We start from the raw sequence: 16,976 nt of genomic DNA on the forward strand, positions 1-16,976 counted from the left end.
TGGGGCCTGGACCAGTCAGAGCTAATGGAAGAAGCATGTGGGGGCCACTAGGTGATGGTGTGGGCAGAGGGTGGTGCAGAAGACCATGAAAGGAATAGGCCTTGCCAGTCAGGATGAGAAGATTGTACATCATGAAAGGTCACCACTCAGCCTCGGCCCCTGGTAGCCATCTTAGTAAAAACGACCTCCGTCTAACCCACCTGCTGGAGTTCTATGGGAAGGAAAGAGTGATGGGGAACTCTTCCCAGAGGCTCTTCTTTGAGCCCAAGTGTCTCTGATCTCCCCAGGTGAGTTCTCCAACACTTTGGACGGAACCCTGCAGGAATAAACGTGACCCTCTGCCTTTGGTCTCTAATGTGGAGGATCCTGCCAATCATTAGGAAAAAAACAAACAAACCCTAGACATCAGTCTGTGCTTGACTCACCCAAGCAGGACAGCCTGTAAGAAGCGATCAGAGGGAAATCAGAGGGAAGAGGCAGATCCATGGGGAACATAGCCTGAGGACTCTTCTCTGTGACTGACCACAGGATGCTTATTCCTGTCCCTATCACTCCTAAATGGTGACTCACAACTCCCAGGAATCATCTGGCATTCCTGCCCCTGCACAGTCCCTCCTACTTCCACTCCTATCAACAGCCCTGCTTTCCTGTCTGGCAGCTCCTAATCATCCTGTATAATCTTGACGTTGCCTCCTCTGGGAAGTCTTCCAGCCTACCGGCGGAGAGGGTACTCTGTGGCACCCTGTCCTCCCTCATAACTGTCTGCAGTTGATCCTCTTCCCTTTGAGCTCCCTGAGGTCAGGTAATAGGTCTCATTAATCTTTGCATTCCTGGTTCTTGGCATCATTCCTGGCATGGAGTCGGCATCAATGAATGCCTGAGGAATGAATGGAGGAGCTGGGCCAGCACTACCCACAGAGAGAGGAATGAGGACAGAGCAGAAACCAACATCAGGAGTTATCCCAGACTCCCCAGCCCCACCAACAGGCTCACCCTGGTTGGTGACCAGGTCAGGGTTCTGCCTTATCGCCAAAGCATCTCAGATAAGGCAGGAGCAATGCATCTTAGCTCCCTGCCTATCCCCTCCTCTTCTTCCCCATAGGAGGAGCTGCCACCCAAGCATCCTTGAGAGCATGCCCAGAGGAGGGAGGTGCAGGGAGCAATGAGGCCAGTTGCAGGGTACTGAGTCCAGAGAGGAGCCAGGGCATTTGCAGGACCAAATGCATGAGTGACAAGACAAGCATGATCCTGGGAAAGGAGACTGGCTAAAAGGTGGTTGCTGGGACCTAAGGACTGGCTTCTTCATTATAGCAGGTGGGGGCTCAGGTTGCCTTGAGGACTTGTGACCTCTATTGCCACAGCCAAATGGTTTATCCCAGCTTCAGCAGCCAGAAGTTTGTACTGCATGACATGATGTGCAGATTGCTCTGAATCTCTTCCCCCAACACAAGGTTACAGAGTGGTTAGTTAAGAAGAGCAGTAGCATCAATCACCAGCTGATGGGCCATTGACAGAGGCAAGTGATCCCGTTACCTTGAACCCCAGGGTCATGATCTTCTCTGCTCCAGATGGCCTTTCCTTTGAGGTTGCCTTGACCATTCTGTCTCCACGTTCAGGATCATCTTGGGCCTTCTCCCCAGGACCCCTCTAGACATGCTCCATGTCTGTGAAATGGCTCTGATACTTTCTCTTCCTTACCATCCCACAGCCAGTATTCCCACTCAAACCTGAGTTATGACATCCTCAGCTCATAGCAAATGCCTCCTCTTGGGTCCCCCTTGCCACTTATGGTGTCCCCACCAAAGCCCTATTTCCTGAAGTATATCCTTAATCATGTAGCTCTCTGCTCACAACCTCCAATGGTTCCCTGTCAACTTCAGTCCAGATCTCTTAGCTTGCCATTCAAGGCCCCCGCTGATCAGATCTCAACACCCAGATTTTTAAAAATTTACATCCAGATTAGTTAGCATTTAGTGCAACAATGATTTCAGGAGCAGATTCCTGAATGCTCCTTCCCCATTTACCCCCATCTCCCCTCCCACAACGCATCCAGCAACTCTCTGTTTGTTCTCTATATTTAAGGGTCTCTTATGTTTTGTCCCCTCCTTGTTTTTATATTATTTTTGCTTCCCTTCCCTTACATTCATGTTTTGTATATGAAATTCCTCACAGGAGTGAATTCATATATTTGTCTTTCTCTGACTAATTTCACTTAGCCTAATACCCTCTGGTTCCATCCACATAGTTGCAAATGGTAAGATTTCATTCTTTTCAGTTGCCAAATAGTACTACATTGTATATATATACCACATCTTCTTTATCCATTCATTGGTCGATGGATATTTGGGCTCTTTGCATACTTTAGCTATTGTCAATAGCACTGCATGTGCCCCTTTGAAATAGCATGCCTGTATCTCATGGATAAATACATAATAGTGCAATTGCTGGGTTGTAGGGTAGTTCTATTTTTAATTTTTTGAGGAACCTCCATACTGTTTTCCAGAGTGGCTGCACCAGCTTGCATTCCCACCAGCAGTGCAAAAGAGATCTTCTTTCTCCACATCCTTGCCAACATCTGTTGTTGCCTGTGTTGTTAATGTTAGCCATTCTGACAGGTGTAAGGTGGTATCTCATTGTGGTTTCGATTTATTTCCCTGATGATGAGTGATGAGCATTTTTCCATGTGTCTGTTAACCATCTGGATGTCTTCTTTGGAGAAATGTCTATTCATGTCTTTTGCCCATTTCTTCACTGGATTATTTGTTATTTCCGTATTGAGTTTGATAAGTTCTTTATAGATTTTGGATACTAACCCTTTATCTGATATGTCATTTGCAAACATCTTCTCTCATTCCATAGGTTGCCTTTTACTTTTGCTGATTGTTTCCTTCACTGTGCAGAAGCTTTTTATTTTGATGAGGTCCCAATAGTTAATTTTTGCTTTTATTTCCCTTGCTTCTGGACACGTGTTGAGTAAGAAGTTGCTGTGGCCAAAGTCAAAGAGGTTTTTTCCTGCTTTTTACTCTAGGATTTTGATCACTTCCTGTCTTAGGTTTAGCTCTTTCATCCATTTTGAATTTATTTTTGTGTATGGTGTACGAAAGTGGTCCAGGTTCATTTTTCTGCATGTCACTATCCAGTTTTCCCAGCACCATTTGCTCAAGAGACTTTAATTCCATTGGATATTCTTTCCTGCTTTGTCAAAGATTAGTTGGTCATACGTTTGTGGGTCCATTTCTGGGTTCTCTATTTTGTTCCATTGATCTGAGTGTGTTTTTTTTTTGTGTGTGTGTGTGTCAGTACCATATTGTCTTGATGATTACAGCTTTGTAATATAAGTTGAAGTCTGGGATTGTGATGCTTCTACCCTTTTCTTTTTCCAGCTTGCTTTGGCTATTCAGGGTCTTTTCTGGTTCCATACAAATTTTAGGATTGTTTGTTCTAGCTCTGTGAAGAATGCTGGTGTTATTTTGATAGGGATTGCTCAACCCCCAGATTTAACTCAGTCTGCCTCTCCATGATGGCCCCCATACTCACCTTCCTGTGATCACTCCAAGACTCCAGGCCTGTTCTCTTTTTCTGGAAATCCTCCCTTATCCATCTCTGCCTTCTCAAATCTTGTCCATCCTTCCAGGCTCTGCACACATGGAAGCTCCCTGGTCCCTACAGCTGGACATGCTCTCTTCCTCCTCTGGGTCTCCCAGGAAGCTTTCCCAGGATGTGAACCCTTGGAGGACAGTGTTGTTGTCTCATCTATCTTCCAGCCCCACAGTGTGTACAGCAAAAAGAGATGTAGAGTGAGCAAATGAACACAAAATCTAAGCATTTGTTTACTGAGCACCTACTATGTGCCTAGCCCCTGCTAGGCATTCAGGATACAATGGTGAAAAGGCAAGTGTGTCTGCCCTGTGGAGTGTAGACAGGCCATGCGCTAGAATGTGCTAAAGATTAGTCACAGCTCCATTCATCCCCTCTTCACCTTACCTCCAGCAAATCTTGGGTCTGCCATTTTGGTTGCTTGTTGGCACGTGTCCAGGGAATGCAGACCTATATACAACACTGGCCTGGGCTGAAGGTTCTTCAACAGCCCGAGCAGAACTAACACTTTTTAATTGTGCCCTCCACTAGCCAAGTCCTTCTCATCTTTAAAATGCATCATAGGGGGGCGCCTGGGTGGCTTAGTCGGTTAAGCGTCCGACTTTCGCTTAGGTCATGATCTCACGGTTCGTGGGTTCGAGCCCCGCGTCGGGTTCTGTGCTGACTGCCAGCTCAGAGCCTGGAGCCTATTTCAGAGTCTGTAACTCCCTCTCTCTCTGACCCTCCCCTGCTCACGCTGTCTCTCTCTCTCTCTCTCTCTCTCCTAGAAATAAATAAAACATTTAAAAAAAATAAAATAAAATGCATCATAGGTCATACCCATTCACCAGCTCAGGGACCACTTCCTCCCTGCAGGGTCCAACCCACTCTCAGCTGCCCCCAGGACAGGGCAGCCTAAAGTCTTCAAGTGTTGTAGGGAATGAGAGGTCAGGGAGCCCTGGCTGATCCTCATGGGCAGTCAGCTCTGGCTGTGATGGAGGACCAAATGGCTTCTCTTTATTTTCTCCCCACCTGTCCTCTGACATGGGAAGGAGTGGGAGGAGGAAGAGGAAAGTTCCTACATTAGACATTCTACCCCTGGTCCCCACGGGTTCACAGATCCCAGACGTAGACCTGCTACCAACCAGGGGCAGTATCCACACATTTATCCACCACACAGCACAACCCTGACCAGTCACAAAGGACACTGGCTGATGGGCTGGAGTAGAGTCCCAGGGGTTCCATGCAGGTAACAGGCATTGCCCTTTTCATTGCTGGATTTTGAGGCTACCCAGGAGTTCCAGGGGAGGATCAGGAGCAGCTGGGGCAGCTGGAGTGGGTTACTCAGGGAGTCTGGACAATGGTTACTTACCTGCTAGAACAGAAGTGTTTTTGATACTTACCTAAATATTTCAACAGCTAGTTTGACCATGTCATTGCATTCCAGCCTTACCAGCCCTGCTACAAACCACAGTGCCCATGTGATCACATCAAATCCAACTTAACACCACATGTTTTATTGATGTTTTTCATCCACAACACATTGCCATGTGTACAAATGCTACTCAAGTCCTCTGGCAACCTCCCCGCTGTCACCACCTACTGGCCATCCTGCTAGAAGCTGACCCCTGCCGGTCTCCCTTTTAGTTTCTCTCCCCATGTCAAGCCTCACAGTGCTGAGCCTCCAGGAGGCTGGGACTGGCATGACTAGCTTCCAAGCTTGAGCCCTGGGGTCAGGAGAGAGCCAAGGTCTGGATTGCCCAGGGAATCTCTTCCCTCCCCTTCCACTCCCACTTTTTAAGTATGGCCAGAACTGGGAGGGGGGGTGAAGATGCTCCCCAAGATTCCTTCATCCAGCCAGCCCGGGCTCCTCTTCAGCTTTCTCTGCAATATCCTTCCCCTTCAAGTGACCTCCCCTGCTGACACAAAGATGGCAGACTAACCATTTTCCAAGGGGTGGGATTCAGTGCACAGGGGCAGTGACAAGATGCTTCAGACGGCAGAGATTTTATTGTCTTGTTCATCATTTTTGTTTGTTTGTTTCAAGTTTTTATTTAAATTCCAGTTAGTTAACATATAGTGTAATAGTTTCAGGAGTAGAATTTAGTGATTCATCACTTACATATAACACCCAGTGCTCATCACAACAAGTGTGTCTTGTTCATCATTGTATACCAGTGCCTGGAAGAGACTTGGCACAGAGTTGGCACTCAAGAAATATATCTAGGATGCATGAATGAATGAAAATGGGAGGGAGTTATGAGCCAGTGGTGCCATTACTACATTAGCCCTGTAGGGGGCGTGAAGATAAAGCCAAGGCAAAGTCCTCCTGAGCTCTGCTCAAAAACTCAGTGTTGTGTGACGATGCTTGGGGTGGCTGTGGCCACCAGGTGGACACTGTAGGGCGTGGGCTTCAGCCCTGCTGCCTGCATGGATGGTAGACCGGCCTTGGGATCCAGTCAGAGAGGCACTTGTGTGGTCCCCACTCCCGAATATGCCCTAGAGGTTTGACCCTCTGGGCCCCAGAACACAGAGCAGTGCCCCCATCCAGAGCCAATTAGGTAACCAAGGCTGGACTCACAGCTGCCAGACCTTCCAGCCTTGCTCTCCCACCACTACTCCCACCTGCCCCTGACACTGCTCCATCTCCCTTTCCTCAAGTGCCAACTCCTCAGCTAGCATTAATACCCACATTGTCTGGTCTCACCAGAGACCCCTCCTCCGTGGCAAAGTAGGGTCCTTAAAGTTTGCATTATGATTTTCAGACCCCCCCCCCCCCATGCCTTCTTCTCACTTCATGAAAGCAAATAATTCACAGGCATCCCTACAGATCTTGCCTCTGGACCTGGCAATCGCAAAGCAGGCACTAGAATCTTGGGGGTTGGAAAGGATCTCCCCTTTCCTGACCCTGTGCAGAGATTCTTTCCACAGTATGCCTGCCAGATGACTGACCAGTCCCTGTTGGAATACCTCCAGTGGGGCACTCTTTACTTCCCCAGGCAGCCATTCAAACTGAACAGCTTTAGATGCTAGAATGTCCTTCAGAAATGAACCCATTTGCTGTTCTCATTTTCATTTTCCAAATATCCCAGTGCCCAACCTCTGTGTGACCTCTCTCCTCCCCTCCCCTAAGCATTTTCTAAATTTGCAACAACACTCCTCACCATCTCTCTCTCTCTCTCTCTCACACACACACACTTCTGTATGGCCATGCAGCCACATGCTTCTCCCATTTATCAGTATTTCTCCTTTCCTTCTTCCTTCTTTCTTGCCTTCCCAACATCTAGCAAAGACCCCAGAGACTGGACATCAAGGGAGAAAGCTGGGAGACTGCGAAGGAAAGGAAGCATCAAGGCAGGTCCTAGACGGGGCTGGGTGGCCAGGTGGGGCAAGGTGGACAGGGACAGCACTTGGAAATCCCAGGCCCGTGGCTGTTGTCTCTCTCAGAGAAAAGGCTTTGCAACTTGAGGGTGGGGCAGTAAGCTCCTGAGTTTCCCTTCCACTGCTCACAAATCTACAGAGAGAATAAGAACACACCCCTCCTTTTGCAATCTCCCTAGAAGTTGTCAGAGCTGACTTGGCTACCTCTCACACATAGTAATTTTAAACATTTTTGCCAGCCTCTGGGTCCTGGGAGCATCATATCAACAGCAAGAATCCACTCTCCATCCTAACACGGGTCTGAGAGGAAGAGCTCTGGCCTATAGCTGTGAGAACATGAGACATGGGAGAGAGTGGATGAGCCAGGCAGAGGGGGAAAGCAGGGGCTTCAAGGGGGAAGGAACAAAACAAAGGCCTCCTAACAGTTGGCTGGCTCTTGGGAGCCTAGTATTGCCTGGGTGGCCATTTTTGCTTCTTGCCACAATCCACCAGCCAATGCTGTTCCCTATATGTCACAGACCTGGGACAGATGCTAGAACCTTCCTGGCTCAAGGTTGTATTGGGTCCTGGGTGGAGATAAGAGTGCCATGGTCTTATGTTCAGGAGGAGTCAAGACACACACAGAGAGACATGAGGGGAATGCTATTTGTCACGCTGCTTGGAGTTCTCACCTCCGACATTGAACATGGGGACCAGCAGGCCCAGCAGCCACCTCTTCCCGAAGACCTCCTGTAAGTTCTTGCGCCAGGGCCGGGCCCTCACCGCCACCCCCTTCCGCACCTGGTGACGGGTTTGCCCCCTGAGGATCAACAGCAGCTGATGGCAGCAGAAGCCCGCGCAGGCCAGGCCGATGGCAAACCAGAGGTAGAGCATGAGGATGACGAACATTTCAGAACCGAGGACAGCTCCTGCAGGGTGGGGGGAGGGGAACACCAGAATTGCTTTACACCCAGGCCACGTACTGAACTGCGATCCATGCAGGCACTTTCTGCTAGGGAAGGAGGGAGATTAATGAGACTGAAGCTGTATTTTGTAGCAATCTTAGCGCTGCAGCAAGGGGAAGAAAGGATGAACTAGTTGCCCTAACTTTTTCTTAGAGTCAATGGCTCCTGAAGTGAGAGGGAGAACTGGTGACGTGGTGGAGAAGAGAAAGAAGCTTCTCCCAGTAGTGCCTGGATACTAACATTTCCTTAGAGCCAGGGACGCCCTCTTTCTCTGCCTTCTCTTTGTGGTCTGGAAACCGGGAGAAGGTGTTTTTTTCAGGAGGAGAGAGGGGTGAGCTAAGCATGCCTGGGAGGGAGTTGGCTCCTGGGCTGTTGCCTTGACTGCAGCGCCATCTCCCTACAGAACTGGGAACACTGGCTGGAGGACTCTGGAAAGTGACAGCATGATGGAGAACAGGGGCTAGTCATCAAGGAGAATAAGTCACAAGCTCCAAGGGCAGTGCAGAGCGCTGACTTAGAAAATAATTCAGTCATTAATGTTAACGAGAAGACAGTGTGGCCACTAGAACATTTGGCCAGAGCTGTCAGCCAGAGCTTGCTAAGGCTGGAAGATGCCCCAAGATCATCAGTCTAGCTCCCTACCTTAGGCAGGACCTCTCCAAACCCCTCCATAATGGCATTCTCTATCACTGGTTTTAAACATCCACTGAGTAAAAGATCCCACACTCTTCTTCAGAACAGTCCATGCTAAGTTTGAATCTCTCGGCTCTGTGGCCTTGTATAAATTATCAAATCTCTCTGAGTTAGAGTTTGCTCATATGTAAAATGGGTATAATAATAACGATTCCATAAGGTTGCATGATTCGGGGAAAAGGTGTACAAAGTGGCCAGCATTCCGGTTCACGCTCAGTGCAATGCTCCTTGATGACAGTCATTTACAGATGAGGAGACTACATCCAATAAGGGCTCACATTTAACTCCCAAGACCACCCAGCTTTCTCCTTCTTTCCAAAGCTTTGAGTCCTGGATGGGCTACACCTTTGGCAGCCATGGCAGAGACACCTACCTTGACCTGCCTAGCAGCTAGGGCAGTGGGCCCCAGAGAGAGCTCAAAAGCCCTCCTCAGCCCCTCTCTCCCCGCAGGGCAAGCTAACCACCACCCCCTCCAATGAGATGAGGGTGCCTGTTCCAGGGACCCCACCTTACAACCTATTCAGCCCCTGCACATCTCAACCACATCCTTCTTCTCCAGCATTCCCTGGCTCTAGCTCACCTCTTCACTGGTCTCCCCAGTCCCCAGTTTCCAGACACCTGAGGGATGGGCTTTCAAAATGTGTCCATTCTGAGCAGTGGTGGACTCAGCAGCCAGGAGGATGTGGGCCGGATTCAGGTTTGCTCATTAGCAGCTTTGTCTTGCCCTCAGCCCTATGAGCTTTGATAGGTTTTTCCTTGCAGAGTTGGAGAGAAGTAAGCCCAGCTGCCCAGGGGACAGAAAGCTCACTCCAGCTGGCATTTTGAGCAGCCCCTCAGCTGGCATGGGGGCGGCAGTGGGACTGGGCTTATGTAGGGCTGTTCCATCCCTCTGACCCACTTCCTACTTGTCAGCACAGGTTAGCTCAGGCAGCCGCATGCAGGATCCCAGGACCATGGTGCCTTCGGGGCTCCAGGAATGCTGACAGGCAAAGATGGCCCCAGAGCTACGATGTGAGAACATCAGAGCTGTCAAGTGCAGGGCCTGCCTTGCAACTCAGCCGCAGGGAGAAGCCTGAGCTGATGGAAGCTGTTTTCCACAGGCTTTTTTTCTGGCACTAAATCAAGACATGCGGAAAAGACCTTGTGGCCTTTTCCTGGCCCCTTGCAGCAGCTACAAAAGGCTATTCTGGGGACCTGCTTTCTCTTGAAGTGTTTGAAGTTGCTCAGACTGGCTGCCTCAGCTCCTCTGAATTATTTAATAATAGTTCTTCTTTTAGAGAATCACAGAATTTTCCTAAAGGGCCCAAATGGTCACATCATCCAATCTTTCCACCCCTGCTTCCTACCCAGCATCCGTAACACCTTTGACAGATCGGCATCTTTAATAGACAGCCAGGGACAAGAACCTCTCTTCCTCCCCAAAGTACCTCGATCATCAAGAAGCAGCTCCAGAAAGACAGTGTGGTGCGGTGGAAAGAGTATGAGCTCTGGAGGCTAGCAGACCTGGGTCCAGTTCCTGGGTTGGAGTCACATTCGTGTGGTTTGGAAGCAACTTAACCTTGCTGAGCCTTTAAAATGGATGTGATAATCCACATACTATGTGCTCAGCAAATGTTAGTCCTCTTCCCCTTCTACTGGACTTGCTGGTGGCACCCACCATGCTGGCACACTTATCCCAATGACACAGGTCAGGTGGTATCATCTCCATTTCCCAGATAAGAGGAATGAGGCTCAGAGCTGACACATGCTATACCAACCCCCTGAGGCCCAAAGAAAGGACAACTTCCAAAATTGAGCTGGCTAGTCTCCTACCTCCTTGGCATGAGCTGAGGGCCCACGCTCCCAGCCACGCTGTGCTCTTGTGGCAGATCTGACTCAGGGCAGCACCACAGCTGCAGACAGCTCAGTCTATTAAACAGCTTGTCCCTCCTAGTCCTTCTGTCCACCTGCCCTCCTGAGTAGACAAGAGAGGTGTGCCCTCAACCATCTGGGTTGAGAATAAAAGGAAAAGACATAGGAAGGGAGACGCTGACGGGGTCAGATGCGCTGATGGGGTCGGGTGCGTGTGTGGGTGGGGAGGGAGAAGGGCTGGCGAGGGGGAGGCAGGAAGGTCAGCAAAGGAGGAAGATGGATGGGACGGGAGAGTCAGAGATGAGAAATCTTGGCCTCCTTTTCCCAGTGGGTATGGGGAGGAGGTAAAAAGAGGTGCTGCAACAGGGATCTGGGCCCCAAGGTAGTCACTGAGTGGCTCTGTTCTCCCCCAGATCAAAGCAAGAACCCCCTCTTCCCTCCTATCCTGTCTTCCAAACCTAGCACATATGGACAGTCCTCAAGCCCAGGCTCATCTCGAATCAAACCATTTCAAGATCCTCCCTTTGGAGCCATTCATTCTGATGTGATGATGCTACTTGGAAAAGAAAGTGTAATCAGGCTCTCTGGCTTTCCTCATCCCTCCACCTGTCTGTGCTCACACCCCACCCCCTAGCCCGCCCACCTCCCCTCCCCCGGTCTGGTTATTTCAGTCCCAGCAGCCTCCTAGGCCCGTGCCAGGATCCAGAAGGCCCCAGAGTTCTGAGTTTTGGGCCGAACTCAGGCACCAGCCCTCAAGGCAACCCCACAGCTGCGGCCTTCCTGAGCTTCTGAGCTCCCACTACCCACGGACACAACAGTTCTGCTCCTGTGAAGGACTCAGCTAAGGGCCCAACAAAGACCAAAATGATGGCTCCCCAGAGTGGAGCAGAACTTTCATAAGGGTCCGGCCCAGGCACATTAAAATAATCTTGGGCTTTCAATGGATGTAGCTACAATGTGTGTCTTTCTTTGTCCCTGAAAGGCCAATGGTGTGCTAGGTTCCCCGTGCTGCTGGGGGTTGCTTAAAAACCTGGGCAGCGGTGGGGGTGGGGCAGAGGCTGCCTGTCAGTCGTAGTAAGATCCTAGGAAAGCCGTTCAACCCTCTATGAGCCTCAGTTTCTTCATCTAGGAGATGAAGCTAACAATCTCAGACACACACATGCGTGCACGCTCGCAACTGTAAGAACAAAGCGGGCTGGAGTCAAAGGCCAGGGTAGGGATGGAATGGAAGGAAATGAGGGAGGGGTGAATTTCAAGGCCAGGTAAAGTGCTAAGAACTGCCACCAGGAGCCAGGCCCCTCTGTGACAGGTATCAAGGAGCCCTCCTTGGGGGCACAGTATATAAAGTACAGTCCTCTCCAGGGTGCTCAGCTGCGTGCTGGGGTGAAGGCCCACGTGCCTGGCTCCTGCAGGTGTGCTCTCCCTAGAGCATCAAATCCCATGCCAGTGCCACAGCACTGTGACGTGCAGATGGGGCCATTAAACGCGGCTGCATCTCCAGCCAGGGTGCCCCCTGCTCTGCGCCATCGGCAGCCTAGAGAACAGCCTGGTGGGGACAAATGTAGTGGGCAGGAGGGCAGGGCTCAGCCTTCTGTGTGTGTGTATGTGGCGGGGGGGGGGGGGGGGGGGGGGGGGGGGGGGGTCTGGCCTGACACCATGGTCAGTCTTACTGTGGTTGGCTGGCAAGACCTTTGGAGGGCACAATCCTTGGGGGAATGTGTGAACAGGATCGGAGCCCAGGCAGAAGGAGGTCAAAGCACGGGTGTGCCTCACAAGCTGCATGGTGGGATGGCCAGCACCCCACCCTGCCTGGTGTGGAGCAAGCATACCGACTGGATCGCCACAAAACTCTAAGCAAATAGTCAGTGGCAAGCAAGGAGGAGATGATGAATGGGGGGGTGGGGTGGGAGGGTGGAGAGGGAGGTGGCCAGGTAAAATACAGTACGCCCAGTTAACCTGAATTTCAGATACATAACAGAATATTTGTTTGCATATGTATTTAGTTATAGAGAGAGCATGAGCAGGGGAAAGGGGCGGGGTGGGGGGGGAGAGAGAGAGAGATTGAGAGAGAGAGAGAATCTTAAGCAGACTCCATGCTCAGCGCAGAGCCCAATTCGGGGCTCGATCCCACGATCCTGGGATCATGACCTAAGCCAACATTAAGGGTCGGATGCTCGACCAACTGAGTCACCCAGGCACCCCGTTAATATCTAAATATGCCCCATGTAATATTTAGGACATATTTATATTAAAAGAGTTATGCATTATTTATCTGAAGTTACAATTTAACTGGGCATCCAGTATTTTTATTTACTAACTCTGGCAAACTCAGGGTTGGGGTGGAGGGTCCCTGTGGAGGGTCCAACCTGCCTGCCAAGGCCCACTCACCGGAGAAGAACTGGCTGATGGAGGTGGGAAGGAGCGTGAGGAAGGCCAGGGGGTGGGCGAAGGAGATGGAAAGGACTGCTGAGATGTAGGCCACCCCGGCCACCATGGAGTAGAGGCAGGCAAGGGAGGTGTAGAGGCAGAACAGGACGAAGTTGCGCATGTTCCTGCTGCCGATGCAGTTGCCGGTGAAGAAACAGTGATGGTCGTGCCTCAGGGTGACTCTGGCGCACACTCGGCAGAAGTGGGTGCTGGGCGGGGGGCACGGGGCCCTCCTGGCCGAGGGCCCCTGGCAGGCGTCCAGGTCGTCCGGGGAGTTCTGGATGACCAGGACGTAATTGCCCAGAGCATTGGTTGAGAGGAACAGGAATAGAGCCCCGTGGAGCAGCGCGGGAGAGAAGAGCCAGGCAGCCGCGGGGTCCTGGCGCATGCTGGGCAGGAAGAGGAAGAGCTGCAGCACGAAGGTCACCAGGGAGATGCACAGGAAGTAGGCGGGGGCCACCACGTTGAGCAGCCTCAGGGCCAGCATCCTCGATTACATTCCTAAGGGGCCCAGGGTGAGAGGAAGACTTACTGCAGTGTCCAGGGGGCGCAGCGGGTCGTTCCACCCCACTGAAATCAAAGCTCCCCACCCCTGTCCCTTGGATCGCGCCTCCTCTCTTCCCAGACCTGAGACCAAGCAGGTGTGAACTCCCAAGACCGATCTGGCCTCTGAGGGTCAGGCCCAACCTCCCGGTGCTCACTCGGTTTTTGAGCAGGCTCTAGAGCCCTGGAATCAGGCACAGCCAGGGCAGTCGGTGAGGTGAGGAAGGGGGAGGGGGGTGAAGGGCATGGGGCCAGCGCTCCACTCCTTTATGGCAGTGGAAATAAGCCCAGGTTTGGGATTTCTCCTTCAGACCCCCTTGGAGGAGAAAGCAAAGAATTTGGAGTGGGGCAGAGAGAAATGACCCCTTGGAAGTCCTGCTTCACCTCCTTTTCTCGGATGCTCTGCCCCGGCCCAATCTTGGGCAATACTCGGGGACCACACCCTTAACCCAAGGCTCTTTGGAGGTATGTGTGCTTGTAGGTCTGTGATGTGTGTGGTGGTGCTGCTGATGGTGTGGTGAGTGTGTGTGCATATATGGGGGGTATTCCTTGTGCACGACTCTGTGTAATGTGTGTGCGCCTCTGTATCTGTGTTTGTGTATGTATATTTCTGTGCACCACACACGCAGCCTCCGCCACCTGGCTTTTAGAAAAAAATCAATTAAAACAATCAATACATTCGCACACGCGCTCAGGCAGCGGGTGAGGTGAAGGGGGGGCGCAGCCGGAATACCTGTATCAGCCGATCCTGGCCAGCCCATCTCCTCGAAGCTGGCTGTCCTGGCTATTTCTTTGCAAAGAGCGTTTTCATTAGAAGCGACGAGATTAAAATCCCCCCTTCGCGCCCTCCCCCCCACCCTCCTGGAGCGAGAACCCAAACAACCCCGATGGCGCCGAAACCCTTTCGATGCCAACAAGCCTGCCCTGGGCGAAGGAGTGGATGTTTCGGCCACCCTGCTGCCGATCACCCCCACCTCACCCCCCACTCTACCCTGCCCCTCAAAGCCCTGGTTTCTCTGCCCAGCTTCGGAAGCCACCGGGAAATAGGATTCCCGGCGCCCGAGAGAACTTTTCCAGGGGCTAAGGAGTCGGCGAGCCCTAGGCGCAGGAAAAGTTCTGGGAAGGCGGCTGCACCCACGATGGACGAATGCCGCGAGGCCTCCGTCCAGGCTGTCCCGTCCGGATTGGGCGATCGATCACCTTGGAGTCCCCTTTGCAGGTGCCAGTGCCCCCCCGCGCCCCCCCCCCCGGGACCTGCGGCCGCTACGGGGAGCACGAGCCAGTCTCCGCGACAGGAACTCGGCCCGGAGCACGCCCTGGGGTGGTCGCTGGAGGCTCGGCGCCGCCCCCGCCCCGGCGCCCCCGGGAGCTGCAGCGGCGCTGCCCACCCCGGAGAGCCCTCGGCTCCGGTCTCCGGCGAAGCAAGTGTCTTCCCCACGCCGGTCGCCAGGGGGGCGCGGGAGCAGCCTCCAGATGCGCCGCGGCGCCTGGCAGGCGGATAGGGGCTGGGGGAGCGAGGGGCGCTCGGCCGGAGGCCCCCGGGCCCTGCACCCGATCCGGGGCCGCGGAGACCGCCCGGGCAGTCCGGGGGCGCGAGGAGCTGTCCGCTCCGCACTGGCGGCCGCCTCGCCCGCGGCGGAGCGCGGCGCGGCCGGGAGCCCTAGCGCGGCTGGCGGCGCGGGCGGCCGCCGGCGTCTCGGCCACCGCCTCCTGGACGCCGGGGAAGCCGCCCCCCGCGCCGCCGCCGCCGCCGCACCACCGCAGAGGGGTGGGGAAATGAACTCACCGAGCTCGGGTCGCGGACAAGAGGAGCCCCGGACGCCGGCTCTCGCCCTCCCCGAGGCTGCAAAGTTGTGGGCTCGGCCCCGCTGGCTCGCAGCCTCCTCACGCTTCGCTTCGGGGACTGGGCAGGTAGCGGGGATGTGGGGAGGAGGGAGCGGGCAGCTGCCTTCCTCCCACTTGGGCGCCAGCGAGTGGGGGCCAGGAGGCGGCGGGGATGGCAGCTGGGCACCTCTCAACCCCGCCACCCCTCCCTCCTCTCCCGGGGGCGGCGCTCTGGCCACCCCTCTCGGCATCGTAGACTTGTCCCCCCCTTCTCCCCTGGAGTGGGCTGGGGCGCTCTGCCTGACTTCAGCCACCAACTGGGGGATCTGGATTCAGCGCCGATGTGGATGTGCGGATGTGCTAGCCATCATCTGCTCCTTCCCTCCCGGCTCCCCCCCCCCCCCACTCTCTCGGAAGGAGGGCGGCTTGGGGGGTTGAGAGCTTGGCTTGCCAGGGGCAACACCCACAATGACCCCCGTTGTTGTGCACAGAGGCGTTGAGAACCCCAACTCTGGAGCCGGTCTGCCTGGGTCTGAATATCCACCATCCACTGCCGTGTGAGCTTCAGATTCCAGTTTCCTCACCTGTAAAACAGAGATGTGAGGATTACATGACAATGTATGTAAAGCCGTTAAACAGGGCCTGCGCATGGTAAGCACTATGTGAGTATGAGTTCATACTTACTGACACCGTCTGCTGGGCTCTTGTTGTGAACCAGACACTGTGCTAAGCCTGTAGCATAAGACAGCTTTGTTAACCCCCACTGTGCGGATGAGGAGGTTGAGGCACAGACAAGCTAAGTCACATGCCCAAGGTCATACAGTGGGGAAGTGACAGAGCCTGGATTTGAACTAATGGATAGGCCTTCAGCCTCTGGACACCCCGAATCACCCGGAGACCCAGGGGGAGCTCTAGCTTGGGAGAAGGGAGGACAGCAGAAGGTTCTTGTCCAGACACAGAGCTAGGACCAGAAGCTCCTGCCTAGAGCCGCACCCCTGTCCCCCTGTGCCTGTGCCCTTCCTCTTCCTGACTCCACTATTCTGAGGTGGGTACTGAGAGGTACCAAGAGGGCGGGGACACCTGGCCAGTGCTTTTCGGTGGGGATGGGGAGGAAGCAGAGGAAGCTTTAGATACACGCAGGAATAATGGTGTCACCACTATCCCAGTTTCCTGGGCTGTCGTAGCTCACTCATCTGGCCTTGTCCACTCCTCTGGGTGAAGGCTAAATGAATAAATAAATGTTTATTGCTTTCTCATCTGGTTGATTAAGACAAGGGCAATCCCTTAAAACGAGGACTATATGTTTATCAGCTCAGCCTATAGTTTTGAATCACCGGATATCGTTGTCTCTGTGTTTTGTTAGTGTACGTCAAAATAAAAAGGGGGCCGGGAAACCCTTTTTATATTCTGAAGGGGTCTTACTTGTAAGCAAAAGCATAGCTTGCTAAGGGCTGGTCTCTGAGAATCTGGTGGCCCCCCCGATTCCGGTAGCTACAGGGCAGACACAGGGAAGCACAAATGGCCTTTTTCCCTTTAGAGCTGCTTTGTGTAGCAATCACGGCTGTCTGGGCCCTCTCTGTAAGCTCTGCTGGCCCCCACCTCTGGCTAGGGAGGGAGGCTGGAGTGCTGGGTTTGGGTTCTATTGATTGAAGATCTCCATTCCTTAAATACCTTGAGAGTCAAGCAGTATTTCTAATTTTATTTTGCATATGGGTGTGTGGTGGGAAGGTGTGCGTT

The 16,976-nt window shown here is 52.9% G+C and overlaps 1 protein-coding gene across 2 annotated transcripts; it reads right to left on the reverse strand.

Annotated features, from left to right (window-relative positions):
- Positions 1–5,677: 5,677 nt before the first annotated feature.
- Positions 5,678–15,415, reverse strand: ZDHHC22 (zinc finger DHHC-type palmitoyltransferase 22). Of its 2 annotated transcripts, none has more exons than XM_039232312.1 (3): positions 15,202–15,415; positions 12,834–13,373; positions 5,678–7,865 (listed from the first exon to the last, which is right to left on the reverse strand). In XM_039232312.1, the coding sequence occupies exons 2-3, from the start codon at positions 13,357–13,359 to the stop codon at positions 7,600–7,602; spliced, it is 792 nt and encodes a 263-aa protein (XP_039088243.1). In that variant the 5' UTR covers positions 13,360–13,373; positions 15,202–15,415; the 3' UTR covers positions 5,678–7,599. The 2 variants fall into 2 exon arrangements, with proteins under 2 accessions (XP_039088243.1, XP_039088244.1); XM_039232313.1 differs by lacking the exon at positions 15,202–15,415 and adding an exon at positions 14,149–14,189.
- Between the last annotated feature and the right edge of the window lie 1,561 nt (positions 15,416–16,976).

This window comes from Hyaena hyaena, unplaced genomic scaffold, assembly GCF_003009895.1.
Source record: "Hyaena hyaena isolate Hyena2069 unplaced genomic scaffold, ASM300989v1 scaffold_65, whole genome shotgun sequence".
In the NCBI taxonomy this organism is placed as follows: domain Eukaryota; kingdom Metazoa; phylum Chordata; class Mammalia; order Carnivora; family Hyaenidae; genus Hyaena; species Hyaena hyaena.